At 46.0% G+C, this 16572-nt stretch overlaps 5 protein-coding genes and 1 non-coding gene across 6 annotated transcripts; 1 reads left to right on the top strand and 5 right to left on the bottom strand.

Moving 5' to 3' along the window:
• Nucleotides 1-2260: 2260 nt before the first annotated feature.
• On the bottom strand, nucleotides 2261-2491 carry GGS22DRAFT_192825 (uncharacterized protein; the record flags this gene model as incomplete). The annotated part of the gene is made up of 2 exons (XM_047965318.1): nucleotides 2261-2389; nucleotides 2444-2491. 2 exons carry the CDS (start codon nucleotides 2489-2491, stop codon nucleotides 2261-2263), a joined length of 177 nt encoding a protein of 58 aa, XP_047814824.1.
• A 1702-nt stretch (nucleotides 2492-4193) lies between these two features.
• Nucleotides 4194-5973, bottom strand: GGS22DRAFT_192826 (fatty acid desaturase; the record flags this gene model as incomplete). Its single annotated transcript, XM_047965319.1, has 2 exons — nucleotides 4194-5694; nucleotides 5789-5973. 2 exons carry the CDS (start codon nucleotides 5971-5973, stop codon nucleotides 4194-4196), a joined length of 1686 nt encoding a protein of 561 aa, XP_047814825.1.
• Nucleotides 5974-7695: 1722 nt separating this feature from the next.
• GGS22DRAFT_197288 (uncharacterized protein) lies at nucleotides 7696-8933 on the top strand (the record flags this gene model as incomplete). The annotated part of the gene is made up of 1 exon (XM_047965964.1): nucleotides 7696-8933. The coding sequence occupies one exon, from the start codon at nucleotides 7696-7698 to the stop codon at nucleotides 8455-8457; it is 762 nt and encodes a 253-aa protein (XP_047814826.1). The 3' UTR covers nucleotides 8458-8933.
• On the bottom strand, nucleotides 8627-10855 carry GGS22DRAFT_78804 (uncharacterized protein). The gene has a single exon (XM_047968100.1). The coding sequence runs from the start codon at nucleotides 10357-10359 to the stop codon at nucleotides 8797-8799; it is 1563 nt and encodes a 520-aa protein (XP_047814827.1). The 5' UTR covers nucleotides 10360-10855; the 3' UTR covers nucleotides 8627-8796.
• A 1746-nt stretch (nucleotides 10856-12601) lies between these two features.
• Nucleotides 12602-14220, bottom strand: GGS22DRAFT_78825 (nucleolar essential protein 1). Its single transcript, XM_047968101.1, has 3 exons — nucleotides 13969-14220; nucleotides 13384-13655; nucleotides 12602-13287 (listed from the first exon to the last, which is right to left on the bottom strand). The coding sequence occupies exons 1-3, from the start codon at nucleotides 14006-14008 to the stop codon at nucleotides 12811-12813; spliced, it is 789 nt and encodes a 262-aa protein (XP_047814828.1). The 5' UTR covers nucleotides 14009-14220; the 3' UTR covers nucleotides 12602-12810.
• A 1198-nt stretch (nucleotides 14221-15418) lies between these two features.
• Nucleotides 15419-15502, bottom strand: GGS22DRAFT_t126. The gene has a single exon. It is a non-coding gene; the product is annotated as a tRNA-Pro (tRNA).
• Nucleotides 15503-16572: the final 1070 nt, after the last annotated feature.

A 16572-nucleotide genomic window follows, 5' to 3' on the forward strand; every position in this document is an offset into this window, starting at 1 on the left:
GATTATAGTTGGCGGGGCAGAACAAGCAGCTGACCGATGGAGGCTGACGAGGCTGAACTTAACGTTTAGAGAGATCTGGTAATACTTCAAATTCATTGTACTAGGTATTTATGTACCAAGCCACTAGGTACCTACATCTTGTAGTGTACTTACCCAGGTACTTCCAAGTTACTTACATGTATCCATGGATGCTTATCGGAGGCGAACTGAACGCCACAGTTTCAAGTTCCAGGGTACATGACGTACCCATATGTACACGGTTAGGTAGGTACCTCATTACCATGATTTTATGCGCTAAACACGCTAAGAAATGAATTGGCAACATTCAAATGTTCAAGCTCCTGCACTTTACGCTCTTACATTTATTATTGTTTCCTAAATCAAACATCACCGCAAATTGCACGAACAAGATATACATCAATAGACATAATATCAAACATGAAATAATTTCACTTTCACTCAGTGTTTATAGTCGTCTACATAAAAAAGGGAGAAAAAAAGAAGAAAAAAAAACTCTGCGGCTGTTTAAAGGACACCAGAACTGTCGACAAATCCCGATTTTTCCTTGAGACACCTAATAAATATTAGGCTGTGGGATCTACGGATGTGCTGCTTGCACGAGGCACATTAACCTAACCTTGCAGCCTTGGAAGACATTGAAACATACCAAGTACGCAGTGACGTAATCCTATGTCTCCCAACAGCGCCAGTCCTCCCCGATATTCCTTGGTTGCAATATCGAAGTATTGAAATCTCTGGAATCTTAGAAGTTAGAATGTACCTGAGCAGCCGAGGTGGAGGAAGAGAAGGAGGTGGGAAACAAGATGATCCCTGAATATCTGGGCACTGCAACGAAATGCCCAAAGGAACGCACCGGTTGGAGGTCGGAAAAGCAACCCAGTGCATCGGCCTAACTTCGACAGTCACTTTCGTTGTTCGCCACCCCACGGGGGAAGGACTAGGCTGCTAGGATGATGGGGGTCAAGGTCTGTTTCGACTCTTTGACCGCATTGGCCCCCTTTTCTCTCCCTTATCCGCGTCAGCCACACCGGTCGGAAGTCTCCGCATCAGTATGCATATTATATGCGCAGTTCCTGGCCGGTGAGCGCTGCTGATCAGGGTTCTCGGACATTTTCCGCGTGCGAGGGGATCTACAATACCTTCCTTGTTGAGAAACGTTCACAGGGAAAGTCCAGGACAGCCCTAGGCATATTACAATACTAGGTAGGTATTACATGTCCTAGCTACTCCGTCATATCATGGCATGTCGAGATCTATCCAGATACTAGGCACGTTACACGCCACGGCACAGCGTGATAATAGGCTGCAGTATACTTGATACTAGGGTCAATCCAGGAAGTCTAGCCTAGGATGGGAACTCCTCTTCCTATCTTACTCGCTATCAAAAACCTAGTAACTATTTCTCTTGTTTTACTTTACCCCTATTCCCATTCCTTCCGCTTCCGGGTCTGTCATATTGCTTCCTGCTTCTAGAGGGGCGTGAAGAATCCCTTTGATCCCCTTTAACGACATTTGAAAATATCATAAATATATATAATTATCCCCATTAAGTCTATTTTTAACACACTATTTCTTCTATAGATGCTCACAAAGTCACCTAACCCACCTGGCAGGATAGACCGACAATAACCAGTTAGGGTAGCGATTGTTTCTGTTTCTACGTCATCTCGGGTTGGGGGAAATAGCCCAGAACCGGTCAGCTGGTACGGAAGTATGTCATGTTTGACACCAGCATATACAGAATACGACCCTGCCAGGGTGCTTTGTAACTAACCGTTACGTCAATGCAGGTATACATTGATATTCAAGTCGGTAACGATAATGAGAACTTTGCAATCCTTTCTAACTTCGAGCTTCTTTCCGGGGGGCCATTTATGGACACGCGCCAACGCTACACTCGCCCATCGTGCTGCCTACGTGGTCTACATCCAGGTCCAAAGCGAAGATTGCTCGTCCCGAGAAGTTCCGTGTCTCGTGGAGAATCATTGCAAATACAGGAGTGACGTCGGTATAACCACATAATTACTCACTCAACAGTTCCTCCATCCGTATACCTAAGCCAACGCATAGCAACTTTACACAAACCCGAAAGACAGCTTCAGCCAAACCGAGATATCCCCTTGTGATCTGTCACAAAAGACCTGTTCTAGATCTTTAGTTCCTCGAACCTATCGTGGACCATGTCAATATGTGATGTACGAACCCGATGGTTGGCCAGAGAGAGCTCCGACAACACCCCTCACTTCTCCTGCTGACCGTCATCTTTCTTCTGGCTCGAGTCTCCCTTTTGTCCAGCGCCATCCGAGCTCTCACCTTTCTGCTCCTTGTTGTTTCGGGCAGCCATATCTGCTCGCTTCGCAAAGCCGTCCTGTTCCACTGTAAGTGCCCAAGAAATGCTCAGGATCATGTATGTGTAATATACGTTCTTTCCGCGAGACCTCGCGATCCGCGCCGCCGACTTATCATCCATTTTACTCGGCCCCATTTAACTTAGGTATAAGAAGATTGGACAAGAGACTTCTTATTGGAAAAGAGTTGACTAACTGGATAGCAATGATATTGAGGGGGCGAGGGCAATGGCTTCGAAGAGCTGGTAATCGTGGGTGAGTCTCGCCGGAGTTTGAAATGACGGAACTTGACTGATATATACAGCCTGCACTTGGTGTTACGACTTAGCCCCATGGTCAAATGCCGGCCGGCCGGAGTGGAATCGATTTTTCCTCTTTCTGTTGAAGATTTTATTATTACGCACATGAGGCAATGCCCATCTCCGGTCCCAGCACCTCACCGGCAGCGGGTCCATCGCTTTCAACGCATGCAAGGAAGGGAGGCTGCAGGAATTGTGCCGGGGTTTAGATTGGTTCTGTCTAGATTGAGAAACACTAGGCACACGATGTCATCTATGCTAACCAATATTGGTTGTGTCTAAGTAGATACCCGCGTGCTTTCGTGTGGCATGTAGGTGTAGCAAGATACCAACTAAGATCCAGGCCCCTAAGGAGTAATATTAACGACGTGGTGGAGGATTTCGTTTCCGAGCACAACACATATTGGCAAGAGCAAGGATAACGAGTACTGTGTAATGGGTAACGGGTAACGGGTCACGGGTCACGGGTAATAGATAATATATAACAGAGAAAAAGGAGTTGGCGAGGAACCTCTGCCAATCTCATCCTGAGGCATAAGTAAGAAGTGGTTCGAGGCAGACCAAGTTCCCGATGGCCCATATTAGTCGGTGAAGAAATACCTCCGCAATGCTTTGCTCTTGTGATCTGCGCAGACACCGAGTATGGGAACATTCCCGTCCTGCTAAGCCAAGACCGAAGCGGATGTAAGAAAGGGGCTAAATAAACACGAATTAACTTCGGATATAATATATATATATATGTATGTATCATCGCGTCCTGGTGGGAAATATATCTCCTACGGCTTCACTAGATTTACTCGGCCGTCGATCAACATGTCTCCACCCGTCAAAGGTCATCCGTCACGAGACGAATACCGTAGTTAACGTAATCAATGGAAGAGGTCGTTAAAAAGAAAGGTACCATCCAGCTTTCTATAAACGTAAGCTGGCTCTGGATACTTGGTAGCTCAGGCTAGGATGTAAAGGATCGATTAGTGTTGCATAACGGGATTAATCCAATGTCTGTGATTATTGCCAAAATCTTCCCTTGGCTACTAGGTAGACAAGCTCAGGCAGGTATGTGTCCTCTCGTCCGGTAGGGCAGCAACGAGGTCAACCGCTTTCGCCGTGGGTCATGGGAACCTAATTCTGACGAAAAGTCCGAGGCCTCGGGGTGAGATGCAGGTTTGGCCCACCACACTCAATTCCAGCAAGGCGGTTGATAAGTTGCAGATCAAGTACTTAAGAGCCAGTCCTGATTTTTCCCTGGTCTATCGTAGCATTGGCTCGCTACGAAAACACATTCCTCTCGAAGCATAAAACATACCAATTCTCATCCGTCCAGAATGGTTAGACGGTCCGACTATAATAGGGCCGCTAAGTTTCAGAACATTGGCCTATAAGCGTCCTAACGAGGTTGCATTAGGTCTTTACCAAGTCGTAAGAGGGGGCATCCAAGAGGGGCCTGTCATGAAATAGAAGAAATTTCTACCTATTTACAACGCCATTCAAGGCTATGGTAATGTAGGATGTATCATACTAAATATTAGTGGTGATGCCCATGAATAGGGTCATCACTATCCGAAATAACTTTCTGGCACTTGGCAAGTATAGCTGCCTGTCTCGAAACCTCTGCCAACGTGCCAACCACCTGCCTATTCCCATCCACAAACCCGTATAACGCGTATGGAATGCCTACGTCGTTACAAAAGTCTTGAACTAGTTTCTGTGTCCGACGGAGATTATGACGCGGGATCCGGGGGAATAGATGGTGTATGACCTGAAATTGCAGGCCACCATGGAAGAAATCTAGCCATTGGGGGCAGTCGACATCCATGGTTGTGCGGAGCATCTTCTGAGGAAATGATTCGTGGGGACCAAGGTCCGACGTGCTCATTGCGAAATGGGAAAGGCAGATCTGCGCGTGCACTGGCATAGGGACCATGTGGCTAACTAGGAAGAAGACGAATCGATCCCAGTTGTTCGGGATCGATTTATACACGATGCCGTAGAAGTACCATGTCCAGAAGAAAATCTGCCCGGTTATCTCAAGCCACCTGTGCCACCATGCCGGACCCTTGCGAGGTCCTCTCCCCACAATTAGGTAGTCCCACGAGAGGCGGTATAGATTCAAGCGTCCGAAGAGCAGCAGGATGTAGTATGTGTAGGGTTGGATCCTGAGCATAAACTTCGCCACTGCATCATATTCCATTATGCGATCGTAATAGGTGGACCGCATAGACTGAAAAAACCGATGAGATACGGCCAAGAACGGCATATGCTCGATATCTGGGTCGTGCTCAGGCGCATTCGTCACAATATGATGTACGTTATGGTTCCTCTTCCACCAGCCTAGAGATAATCCTCCGAGGAAATCTGCAATAATAATGCCAATGACGGTATCCGTATGAAACCCATGGGTGATGCCCATGTGGCCAGCGTCGTGGGCGGTGAAGACGAGTTGATGCCAAAACGCACCCAAGCATACCGCACTCGGGACATACCAGCTCCAGTGCAGGAAGAGAAAGGCGAGACCGAAGAGGATAGAATAGCGGGTGACCTCGATCGCATATGCTCCATAATTACACTTATACAAGTCCTCAGCCCTGATTCGTTGGTCCAAGTCGCGATACTTGGCGACAATGGAATCCTGCGTGGCAAAATCCAGAGAGGGATATTTCTCCAAATCTAGAGTCGTCTTCTGCTTGGTGATAGTATCGAGGTATGTCATACCATCGTCATCAGGCTCCGCTGACGATACCGACGATGTAGATGCCGGGCCGCGTAATCCATCACCGACATATCGCTTTCGCACGGGTTCAGCTTTGTCGAAGACCGGAGAAGCATCACGGGAACTTGAAAGGCTCGACGATTCAGTGGAATTTTGGTCGCATTCCTCGTTTCCATTGTCATCTTTGGCGTCGTCGTTCTCCGACAATGGTCTAAACTTCCCACCCTGGATAGGTGGGAGAAAGTTGGTCCATCTTCCTTCGATCCTCCCAATTCGATACTTGTTCATCTGTTGCCTTGCTTCGGGGGAGTGGAGACTAGGTCACAGACAAATATGTTAGGGAGTTCAAGCTCTAATATGGTCGGTCATGTGTGACATGTAACATAAATGGAGGTGAAGGTAGCACTAACGCAGTGACTTCGTCAGTAGCATCTCGACCAACCATGTGTAAGATGGCCTTGTCGCCACCAGGGTGATATTGAAGCCAAGGATCCGCCTTGAACACAAATTGGTCAAGAATGAATATACTTCGTCCGTCGGCAATCAGACCTTCAATCTGTCTCCTCGACAGTACCGGATACGTTCTCGCAGCCATTGTCGTCGTATGTAAACTATAGTAAGGAGAAGGAATTGCCCAATTGCCTAAATTTAAATTTAACACGGTGAACAATTTACGCCGTCATTTCAGTCTATCGCGTAAAGCAGTCTCGTGTTAAGCTAGAAGGTAAAAGATTCGTAATTGGAAATTGATGTAAAATGGGTAAATAGTTGATGAAGTTGGAGTAGGAAGAGCTAGAGACCAATTGACTTTGTCAAAAACTAAATGTGTAAGCTCTTTACCAGACTCTGACCAGCCTGCCACCTCAACTTGATCAGGGGTTTCTTTACACTTTTTAAAAAAGAATTAGTGGACCACTCATATAAGTGGATAGTCTAGGCAGGGACCTACCTAGGTACTTATGTACCTATCAACGCCAAATCTTCCAAGTATTCGGTGACGGTTTTATTTATTCTAATTCATTTTTATCGATTTAAACGTGTGTAATTATTAATTAAATATAATTCTTCTTATGTGTTTTATACTTAAAAAAAAAAGTACAGTTAATAAAATTGAATTCTTTACTTGAGAAGAGCGGTGGGGGTGGAAAAAAGTGGGAGTTGCCTAATACATTAGTCCCTACCTAGTACTCACTCACCGTTACTTCGCAGCTTGACAGGCACCCACGGCACGGGTCACTTTTTGGTTGAACCCATTGAAAGACGGTATCCAATAAGTTTACGCTGTAAGATCCACCTCCACCACTCCCGAGCTTTAAGGTTCTCCAAATACCCCTCATGAGCCGCACAGGTACGGAGGTTACCTTATAATTGAATGTACAAAACAACAGAACTTGAAGCTAATAACTCATCGAGTTTCTTTAATAAATGCTTAATACATTTAAGTGAATAACTACCTACTTATATAGTGTAAATAGTTGCGTGGGATTAAGTAACTATATGCACGTGGTGGTTATATGTATGTACTAGGTGCTATCTAAGGTTGATTCAAATGTTACTAGGTAATAAACTGACCTGCATTGGACCAATATGCTAACTAAATGAATATTTTCATAAGCAACTCATAGAAACTACATGTATGTAGTAGATATAGGTACATAAACAAAGCTTGTGTCAATTACCTAAGTCTTGGAGTCGTCAGCCTCTCGGATTGCGTGGAATGATTCATCTATCAGTTTAACCCTTGACATCGTATGACCAATCATGCAAACATTAGCTGTTAGTGCAACGTAAGTCTCCGTAAAAATACACCTGGGATGAGTTCAACCAAGAGCCTACGGTCTTGCCGGATCTCGGAGAGTGTTATGAACCCGTGTATGCCCGTTTTCTCATCAAGGTTCTAGGGGACCTACTGATCATACTTAAATCGGGAGAATATGTACGATGGCATGGGGGAGGAAAGGAGTTCGCCCAGTTCATCCTTCTGGGAGGCAGAGACTAAGCAACAACAACCATCACGTACCGGGTATGAACAAAGAAAGTTGACAAGACGCATTGTTTAACTTGGATCGGGAAGAGGCCTTGAAACAAAACAATTGTTCTCAGGCTACAACTGATATGTGTTGCCTCCCTAGGCAGCTCTTAGGTATATAGCATCAAGGTTAAAATATCACGATTATATGATCCTCATCCACTTAAATCCCCCTTTTAATTATTCTGGGATACGTTTTAAGAAGTTCGTTGAGTAAACATATTTGTCAATCCTTGACGAACCCAGATAACCCTTAAAAATCATAAATACCTAAACATCTTGCTCATAATGCCATATCAAATCAATAAGGGCAGGTCGGGTTGCGCGACGTGGTCGGCACAGGAGATCTATTCAAACGCCGCCGACATCAACTTCCGCAACCCGGAAAATCCAAGATGGTGGTTCTACAACGACAAAGCAGAGGATTTTCTCACGGGCCCTAATTCAGCCATCAGCGCCGTCCATGATCGAAAAGCTCGTGAAAAGGGGCGTAATATAGCCATAGACTCTATCCGTTTCTTTAGAGACGAAATAAAAAAATACCGAAGCCTGACGTGGCAGGATGTACGAGATACAAGACCTGTAATATTCGTCGCATCGGATTCTAACCATCATCGCTACAGATGCATATCCCGAACAGCTCCTTTCAACATAGAAATAGATCCCCAGAAAAGAATTCTACATTGCATGATATGCCAATTCTTCTTTGAGATGCGCCCTCTCATTCCGCGGAACTGGCAGCCCTGGTTTGCCCGTTTCGATAGGCTCTCGATAGGCGATCAACTTGACGTGCTTGCGTCTATCCCATACCCAATATCCCCCATGGCGTCGCCGGTGGATCAGAGGCTCTGTATCATCGTTGGTCTGGATGATGCCTACAGTCAGTATACGCATGGCGAAGTAACGCGTTTTCTTCGTATAATCGAACAGTTTTTTATTGCTGGCGGAAGAGGAAAGATATTGCTCATGCATTATGCTCCATTCGATATGACCGGCATGTTGAAAGGTGAGAGTAATGTGACGAATCTTAAGAAGGGATACTGCACGTAGGTATGTAGGTATGTGCTGTAGATATGTGCTGTAGGTACATATTATTAGATTTAACTATCGACTTTATGATATATGTATTAGGTAATATCCCGAAATACCGTCCAATGTAAATGCATAACCCAGCTTCCTTTTCTTCGAAAACAGTTTTCAAATTGGTGGGTCCTTTAAGCCAAAAGAGCGAGATGAAATGAAACTTAAAAAATCGTATACCCCCGTGTTACCCATAAAATATCCTTTTCACATCATCTCATTACTAAGTACCCCAGTCCCGAGTCCAATGATGCATATTACTCTGCAAAATGTCTGTCCCGACAGAAACTTTGCGAAGAACCGCGCAACCTATGCACGCTGTGATCGTCTGGCGTGGCGGTGGCCGACGTTGCTAATGCTTTCGCTAGGAGCAATGCTACTCAAATCGTCATCCCAGCCATTATGACAGCTTCCGACGTAACTCTCCTGGAGTGGGATGCTCCTAGCCGAGGCATAGCTATGAGCGCGACCGGGACCGCTGGGTCTCACAGTGGCGGCGGAATACCGGCTGCCAGCCTGAGATTGTGCTCGCGACGGCGGTGCGGTTTCAACCGAGGCTGGCGGACGGGCTTGTCGGATCGTAGCAGCTGATCTCTCGCTCCGAGCAGATATATATGTCTCGGCATCGGTTTCACGGTGTCGTGGTGACGCATGTTTTGAGCTAAAGTAGCTGCGCTGATCAGACTCGGGCGAATATCTGGGCGAATGCTTGGGTGAAGTTGCGCTGTGTCTCGATCCCGCATGACTGCGGCTGTCCGAATTGTGCTTGGAGCTCGAGTGACCACGGTGTTCTGTATCCATCAGGAGTCTTGGCGAATCATTATGTTTCGAGCCCGCATTGCTCCTATGCTCGACGTCGGCAATCATCAAGGGACGTCTTGTAGAGCCTGCCTCACTGCGACCCCGCGACCGGCTGCCGGTAGTGTAATGACTGGAATGTCGGCTGGCACGGTCGTCAAGTTCTTCCGCCGCTCTGCTTCTCGGACCGCCGGCCTGAGAATGTCCACCGGAATAACTGGATGGTGGATAATATCGGGGCCGGTTGTCTGAGTAGTTGTCCGGGTATGTTGTGCGTCGCGACAGCGGTGGCGCGGCCTCCCGATAAGCCATTCGCTCGCGCTCACCTCCCTTCATCATAGAATAGGTCAGCGCGCCACCAGCAGCCACGCCAGCAGCCACACTAAGGATGGTGCCAACTACGGCGCCAGCACTAAACCCCCTTGATTCCTCGCGCGGCGAAGCCTCGACAGTCGAAGTTGTAACGCTTTTCCGCATCAAGGTATAGGGCTCGCCGTCGGACGTGCGGCTCACGGCAGTCGAGCTAGGCGCAACTGAGCTAGCGACGGACCTCGACGGGGCCGAGGTAGTACCAACATCTAGATTCCAATCAAGGACGCGACTGACTTCATGGGATGACGAATGAGTACGACGCACGGCCGAGCCTGCATGGCTTCCAGTGTAGTCGGGATGGGGGGCGTGAACGACTTCCATTATGTTGCCGTCGAAATCTGCGGCCCTTGAGCAGCTTTCGCCCGTGAAATCTGAAGTATTGTATAGACGAAGATAGTTGACGTTGGCACCGGCACCTTCCAGGTCAGGATTGGCTCGTAGGGCAGCTGTGTGGAAGGCAGAAATAATCGAAGGTGAGCTCGCCGAGAGGACTAGACGGCAGCGTTTTGGTGATCTGGAGCTGGGGTCGATGCTTTGCTTCACCTCGAAGACCGGTTCAGGAGTAGGTGAGTTCACGTCACCAAAGATTATCGACGAGGGACTGGCAGATATATACCGCAGGCCGAGTGGCTGGACGATAGCCGCGTAGAAGGAGGCCGATGGAGCAAGGTCTCGAACTTGAATAAACGGTGTGACCTGCATGTGGGGCTGCTGATGCGTGACAAGCTGCCAGACACGATAAAATTAAAAGTTAAGATGGCTAGTTGAATCGCGTTGGACTAGATGTAGCCAACCCACGAACAGCCGTATGCAGATCGAGGGATGATAACGAAGGAAGGCTCGCAAGGTAGGGATGCAGAGACGCAACTAGTCAGGTGGCCAACAGGACTGTGGGGTACCTGTGAAGGTATAAGTAACGAATTATAAGATGAAGTCTGAGATATCCCGGCGTGAAAAAAACCGAGGGTAGTATACTAGGTGGGACAAGGTGGAACGAAGGATGTTATAGATATCCAAATGCAGACAGACGTACAGTTGTCTCAACAAGCTAGGATGAATCACACTTCTCGTTCTATTTTGGAGGGAAATTTCACCTTGAGCGAGAGGATAGCGTAAATAGGAATTAAGCTCTCTGTAGATAGAGCAACTTTGGCTTGATAAAGCTGATACGGACGACGAGGAAAGTAATAACGAAAGTGGCTTTGAGTTGCGTAACAGACCAAGTAAATGTTCTGAGAGTCAAAATATACTAACGGCCGTGCCAGTTCAGTATCTTAAAAAGAGAACTGAGGACTTCCTACATGTGGGACGCCAAATGTGTAGACCTGTCCCACAAGAGACTAAAATTAGGTACTAATGCAGGAGGCATCGTCTTTGACATGTTCTGAGAATTTTCCGGCAGATCCCGCCGCATGAATCGGATACAACTGGATACCCGACTTGGTCTAGTTGCGTCTATCTGGTTCACTCATACACGTGTAGTGTAATATATTGAACGATTGGCAACCTGGTGGGGTTTCCTGATGGTGAACGAACATCCACAATGTTTGCGTGTGCGCGATGGTCCATGGTTATTGATATCGTTACCAGGTAACCAATTCAACCATATTGAATACGAGCAAGCTCGACCTCAGATAGTATATGCGCAGCCCTCGCCACGATTGCTACGACGAAGCGCACGGTATAGTGGTTACTTCAAGTGTCCATTGTTCTCGGCGTGAAGATGACGTTGGCTCCAGATATCTCTACGTTGGTAGTGGTGGATGGACTGCCACGTCGAATCCGTGTCCTATGCCCTATGCTGAATAGCGCGTACCTGGAAACGTTTCCTACACAAACAGCGCGAATTTGAAGTTTAAGAGGAATAACGCTCGGGATATAATTGGAACCTCTGCATGCAAAAGCAGCGAGCAGATTGATTGGTCTCATAATCTTGGTCGGGTCTGTGTCAAAGAGTGGAAAAGAATAGAGATTAATGTTTTAAGAGAAAACGAAGAGAAAAATAATACTAGGTAGTCACTACATAGAATTATCGATCCCGATATTCTTATATGGGGACTTTCTCCGCATCCCACTTTTTAATACCTACCCTAGACAATTCAAATAGTTACACGTCGTTCTAGTCATAAAAGAACTTATGTAAGCACATACGTAGTTCAAAGTTAAACCGACCATTCCATGTTCCATGTTCGTTCTTTCTTGAATTATATGGACCCGAATACTTATGCAGCTATGTACATGACCAATACCTAGAGCAAGAGAGGTACGACTATATCGGCAATCCATCCTCCCCTTTCCTGCCTGAGCCTTGGAATTCTGATGGAGACCTCAGCAGTTCCGGTGACTGAACGCACACCACGCAGTTCCTACGCAAAGGATGTCTTTTTTTCATCCTCTGTCCCAACATGTGTCTAGTTCCCAATTAGGACATCGTAAGGCCGTGTATTAAATTCCCTACCTGACGACAGATTGGGGGTGATGTGATTTAAACCGGGCGAAACTAGTAATAATATGCTAAGAGTTCCGCCCTACCTGTTACCAATAGCAATCGGCAAAGTCAGTTCGTCCAAGAGTTGTCCATATATGCAGCTCTTTCTCCACACCATAATCTGCTCGAACCCCCTATTAGGTATGTTGCAGACCGAGGCAATGCCGTCTAGCATAGGACTGGTACATTCTCCTGTCATACACGGTAGAGAATATCCGCTTGTCGACCCAAGCCGTGGGGCCGTTTGATAGGCCGGCAGTCACGTCTCACGACCTCGGCCTCAACCGAGCCTAGACGTCGAGCCACGGGTGATATGAATCTAAGCATTAGAGGGGGGGAAGGGTAGAGCGTGACTGGAGACGGAAGGATTTCAGAAGGAGAAAGATAACAAAAGAAAGAGGGTTGTGGGCCAAGTTGAAGTGGCCCACATAAGACGGTGAAAACGTCTTGGATCTCATGTTGAACGCCTGATGTTTTGGTTGTAAAAACAGAGACAGAACAAAAACCCCAAGACCCAAGTTCCGGGGATGACTGTGTCGACCGCGATGTTGTATAGCGGTTTCCGCAAGTCAACTCCCATTTATTATTCATACCTAACACGTTCCACTACCTACCCTCCTCTTGCATCCCTCTTCCAAAGAAAGGGTTTAGCCTGGGAGGCCAACCTACAGGATATCCCAAGCATCCTCGGCAGCATGGCAAAATTTGCTGCAGGCGACGCTAGCTGAGAGGCTGTATTGGCTAATCGAGATCTTCTCATCCACGTACTCGTCGGCAAAATTGTCGGCACCCTTAGCCATTGCACCGACGAATACACATATACTCTCCTTCGGGCCAAGACCTTGGATATAGTCTCGTACACGCACTGTGCTCTCGTCATAGCTCAATGTGACCTTGCGGCAATTTGGGGGGAGGTGATCGGTGATCGGATTCTGAATAACTCGCAGAAGCTTCTCCTGAGAATTGGTCGAGCGAATAGATAGGCGATGGAGTAATTGAACCATCAAGCCAGCAAAGCGCTTGAAAGTTCGAGGGATACGGACAGTTGGCGATACCTCGATCAGAACGCCCTTAGCTGTCTGGATGTAGATCTGTAGTTTGCCTGCCTTGTTGATGGGCGAATCAAGGAGAGTGAGGAGACACTACGTCAGTGGGGTAGATAGTTAGCATGTTGAATGCCAACTCGAGAAGAACAGGACTTGTTGAGAAGCGAGTAAATCACGACTTTCACAGCATACCTGGTGCGTGATATCTGGTCTGGCGTCACTGATATCGCGATTCATCTTGCGCATTACTCCGATATGCTCGTCGCTATTGAGGAGCGAATACTTGTCGTCACGCTGCATGCCGGCGCGGCCAACACCACCGCCATGTGATGCCTTGTATGTCTCGAGGCTGGCATTAGATAGGACGACAATGAGCCTCTGGCTGTCCTTATCGTTGGAGGGTATGGGCACTTGTTGTTCGGCAACAAGCTGAGGAAGGGCTGGAGGGGGTAATGACTGAGTACCTATATGAGGAGCCATTGGTATTAGATACGCCAATTTTAGTTATTGATGTCACTAAGACAGAGCAGAGTAGGGCAGAGGAAAACGGCTCGCAGGGGCTGCAGGTTCTAGATCTAGGATCTTAATAGCTCAGAAGGTTTCTTTGAACAAATACCGTTCTGAAGCGGTGTGGGTAGGTATTAAAGAGCAAGGCGTTGCGGCTGAGGAAAACAGCTCGGAGCTACCTATAGGCGATAGGTGGAATGGCCAAAGGTGTCTTGTTTCTTGTCCCTCCTTGCATCAGGCAGTATTAAAAAAAGCAACTATCGAACTTACGAGGACGTTTTCCAGTACGGTATTCTGCTGTTGTAGGCATTTTGTTTAATTTAATAAAAGTAAAATGACGGAGACAAACGGGAATCAATCCTCAACAAAGTCTGTTAGCGGGCAAACGGCAGACCGTAAACAATTGGTAGTAAGTAGTACTGGACGGCTAAGGAATATAATATGAGAATATGATGCCTAAATCTGACTATTGTTGGGTGGGGGACGGGGACGGGACGGGGACGGAAGATTAAGTGAAAGATAATTGTTAATAAAAAAAAAAAAAGGAAATCTGAGATGCGTTGTGTCGATATAGTGGAGAAGCCTTTTGTCTCCGACAACTCCGGTCAAGCATTGTATCCACTTTCTCCACTGATAAATATGATTGGTTTGAACAAGGTTTTACTTCGCCGATGGATGCTAAGTTTTTACTGCATATAATATTACATAACCTGCATATTTGACGCTTACCCCTCATTCATAGCTCCATTGTAATTCGAAGTTCGATTTACACTAGGAACATAAAACTAGAAAGTGGGAAAGTGGGACTGTCCGCACCGAGTCTGCGAGTCCGATTCTATTAACCTGAACATTTCCTTTTTAAGAGAAGAGTTCACCGAAAACATAAGGAAAGAAGCGTAGGACCATTTCCTAACCTCCGAAGCAGGCCATTAAAGTTAAGATACTTTAGTAATTACCTACCTATATAGCGTAGAAGGGGTTATCAGTCTTACTCAGCCTCCTGTTTTATTACCTGATTTCTTATAACGAAGGATTTCGGAGAAACTCGACGGACCAACATAATCTGCAGTCATCCGATAGTGATGCGAACTCCGCCATAACAAAGCATTTTGATTACTCGGTGTAGGTAAATGGTACATACGTGCTGACAGTTTATCGTTCCATATACGAATCCAAGTTTTAATCTTCCCGAATATTTTTATTTAGTTAGCCCTATTACTATCAAAGGTTTTAAGTAAGACAGGACTTCAAAAATTCAACTTTACATAATACATATAATCAGGTTAATAAGTGATCTAGTCCTCCCTGTCACACTCGACTCCATAATTATTAAGTACCGACTACTTAAATAAGTATCAAGACAGTGGTTCGGCGTTACTACTTTCAGGAGTATCTATAAATATAATTACAGACCATAAATATTATTAATTATACCCGAAAGTTAAAGAATAGGTATTAGATTTTATATTATTTTATTTAACGGGGACCATAACGAAGCTAAGTTCCAGGTACCTAGGTAGCTTTTAAGAGTGTTTAGTCTGATCAAATCGGGGTCGGCAAATGGTATTTTTGGTATGTGTATTACATTTCTACTTCGCGTAGGAACACCGTTAATTTCCCGCTGGTCAAGTCGGTATCGTAACAAGATGGATATGACAGTTTCATAGTCGACAGGAGTTATACCCCGAGAAAAAAAAAAAGAGAGAGAAAGAAAGAAAAGGGGCGCCTAGGGGGTTCGAACCCCTGACCTCTCCCAATATGCATAAGCCCAAAGGGAGTGAGTTAACCACTTCTCCAAGACGCCGTCTTGTACATGCAGAGCGCCAGTGACAGTTTGGATATATAAATGGCCTGCCCGATTATCCTATGAGTCATTAAGGATATGGTATCCCGAGGATAAGGCGTAGATATGTCGAATTATGACTGTAGCTTTGAAACATATTGTGACAAACGACATCACCAGAGCTTTCTGCTACCTTTAATATATCTAATTCACATAAGAAATCCTCATACACCATGAATATAGAATGTCTCTAGAAAAAAAACCGTCAATGGAGATATTCACTTAGATTTGGGTCGTTCAGGTACCTTCAACTCTATTTAACACAACTACTTACAAATTTACATCTTTGTGAGTTGCATTTCATGGACATCGTGAAAATCACATGTTGATTAGGTATTTATTTCCGCAAAAAGCAAGCTGTCCAGGAGATCTAGCTGGCCATACAACAAAGGTACCTAATATCTACGGGTGTCATTTACAAGCAGAGCATTCATCGTAGATGCTAGCTGATAGTATATCAAGGGTGTGGATACAATAGTAAGTATCTACGCTTTTATTGCCCCTACTGCTAATTATATATCATGAAGCAGTCCTAGAGGCAGCATAATATGAATGCTTCCATCTATCAACCCTATTCAATATAGCCTTGGAGCTTGGGAATATACGTGGCTAGAAATACATGGCAAGCTTCTTATTTTCTTATTATTAATATATATAGGACCTTATTAAGAAGTATAGGTAATGAGCTAGAATAATTTCGAAACCTGGATTCCATTTATAACAGTGACCATGTTCCCCGCTGAAACAATCTGAGTTGCCCCCATACTGACACTCGTCGTTAAATCACCACACCGGATGGCATGGCTAACCAGCCAACCGTTGGGGGGTGTGCCGGTACTGTTACTATATCGAGCGAGAATAAAGGGTTTTATATTGACGAAAGCATCAGAGTCATCCGTGTAGCTGTTCCGCGACATCAGATCTGTGTATAAAAGGGGAAAGCGTCCCGCCTTGCCGTGAGGAGTGTTGTTCAAGTCCTAGGTCTACGGAACTGTGACGCTTGTTGGGAGACCTGCGCAGTCGCCTTCCAA

Source organism: Annulohypoxylon maeteangense (assembly GCF_022496945.1).
Source record: "Annulohypoxylon maeteangense strain CBS 123835 unplaced genomic scaffold GGS22scaffold_22, whole genome shotgun sequence".
Lineage (NCBI taxonomy): Eukaryota > Fungi > Ascomycota > Sordariomycetes > Xylariales > Hypoxylaceae > Annulohypoxylon > Annulohypoxylon maeteangense.

Coding starts and splice junctions, on each gene's coding strand:
- GGS22DRAFT_78825 (XM_047968101.1), bottom strand. CDS start 14,008: ATGCCTACAACAGCAGAATACCGTACTGGAAAACGTCCTC. Junction 13,656..13,968: donor CCGTACTGGAAAACGTCCTC/GTAAGTTCGATA, acceptor CTCCTCATATAG/GTACTCAGTCATTACCCCCT. Junction 13,288..13,383: donor GACCAGATATCACGCACCAG/GTATGCTGTGAA, acceptor CCACTGACGTAG/TGTCTCCTCACTCTCCTTGA.
- GGS22DRAFT_78804 (XM_047968100.1), bottom strand. CDS start 10,359: ATGCAGGTCACACCGTTTATTCAAGTTCGAGACCTTGCTCCATCGGCC.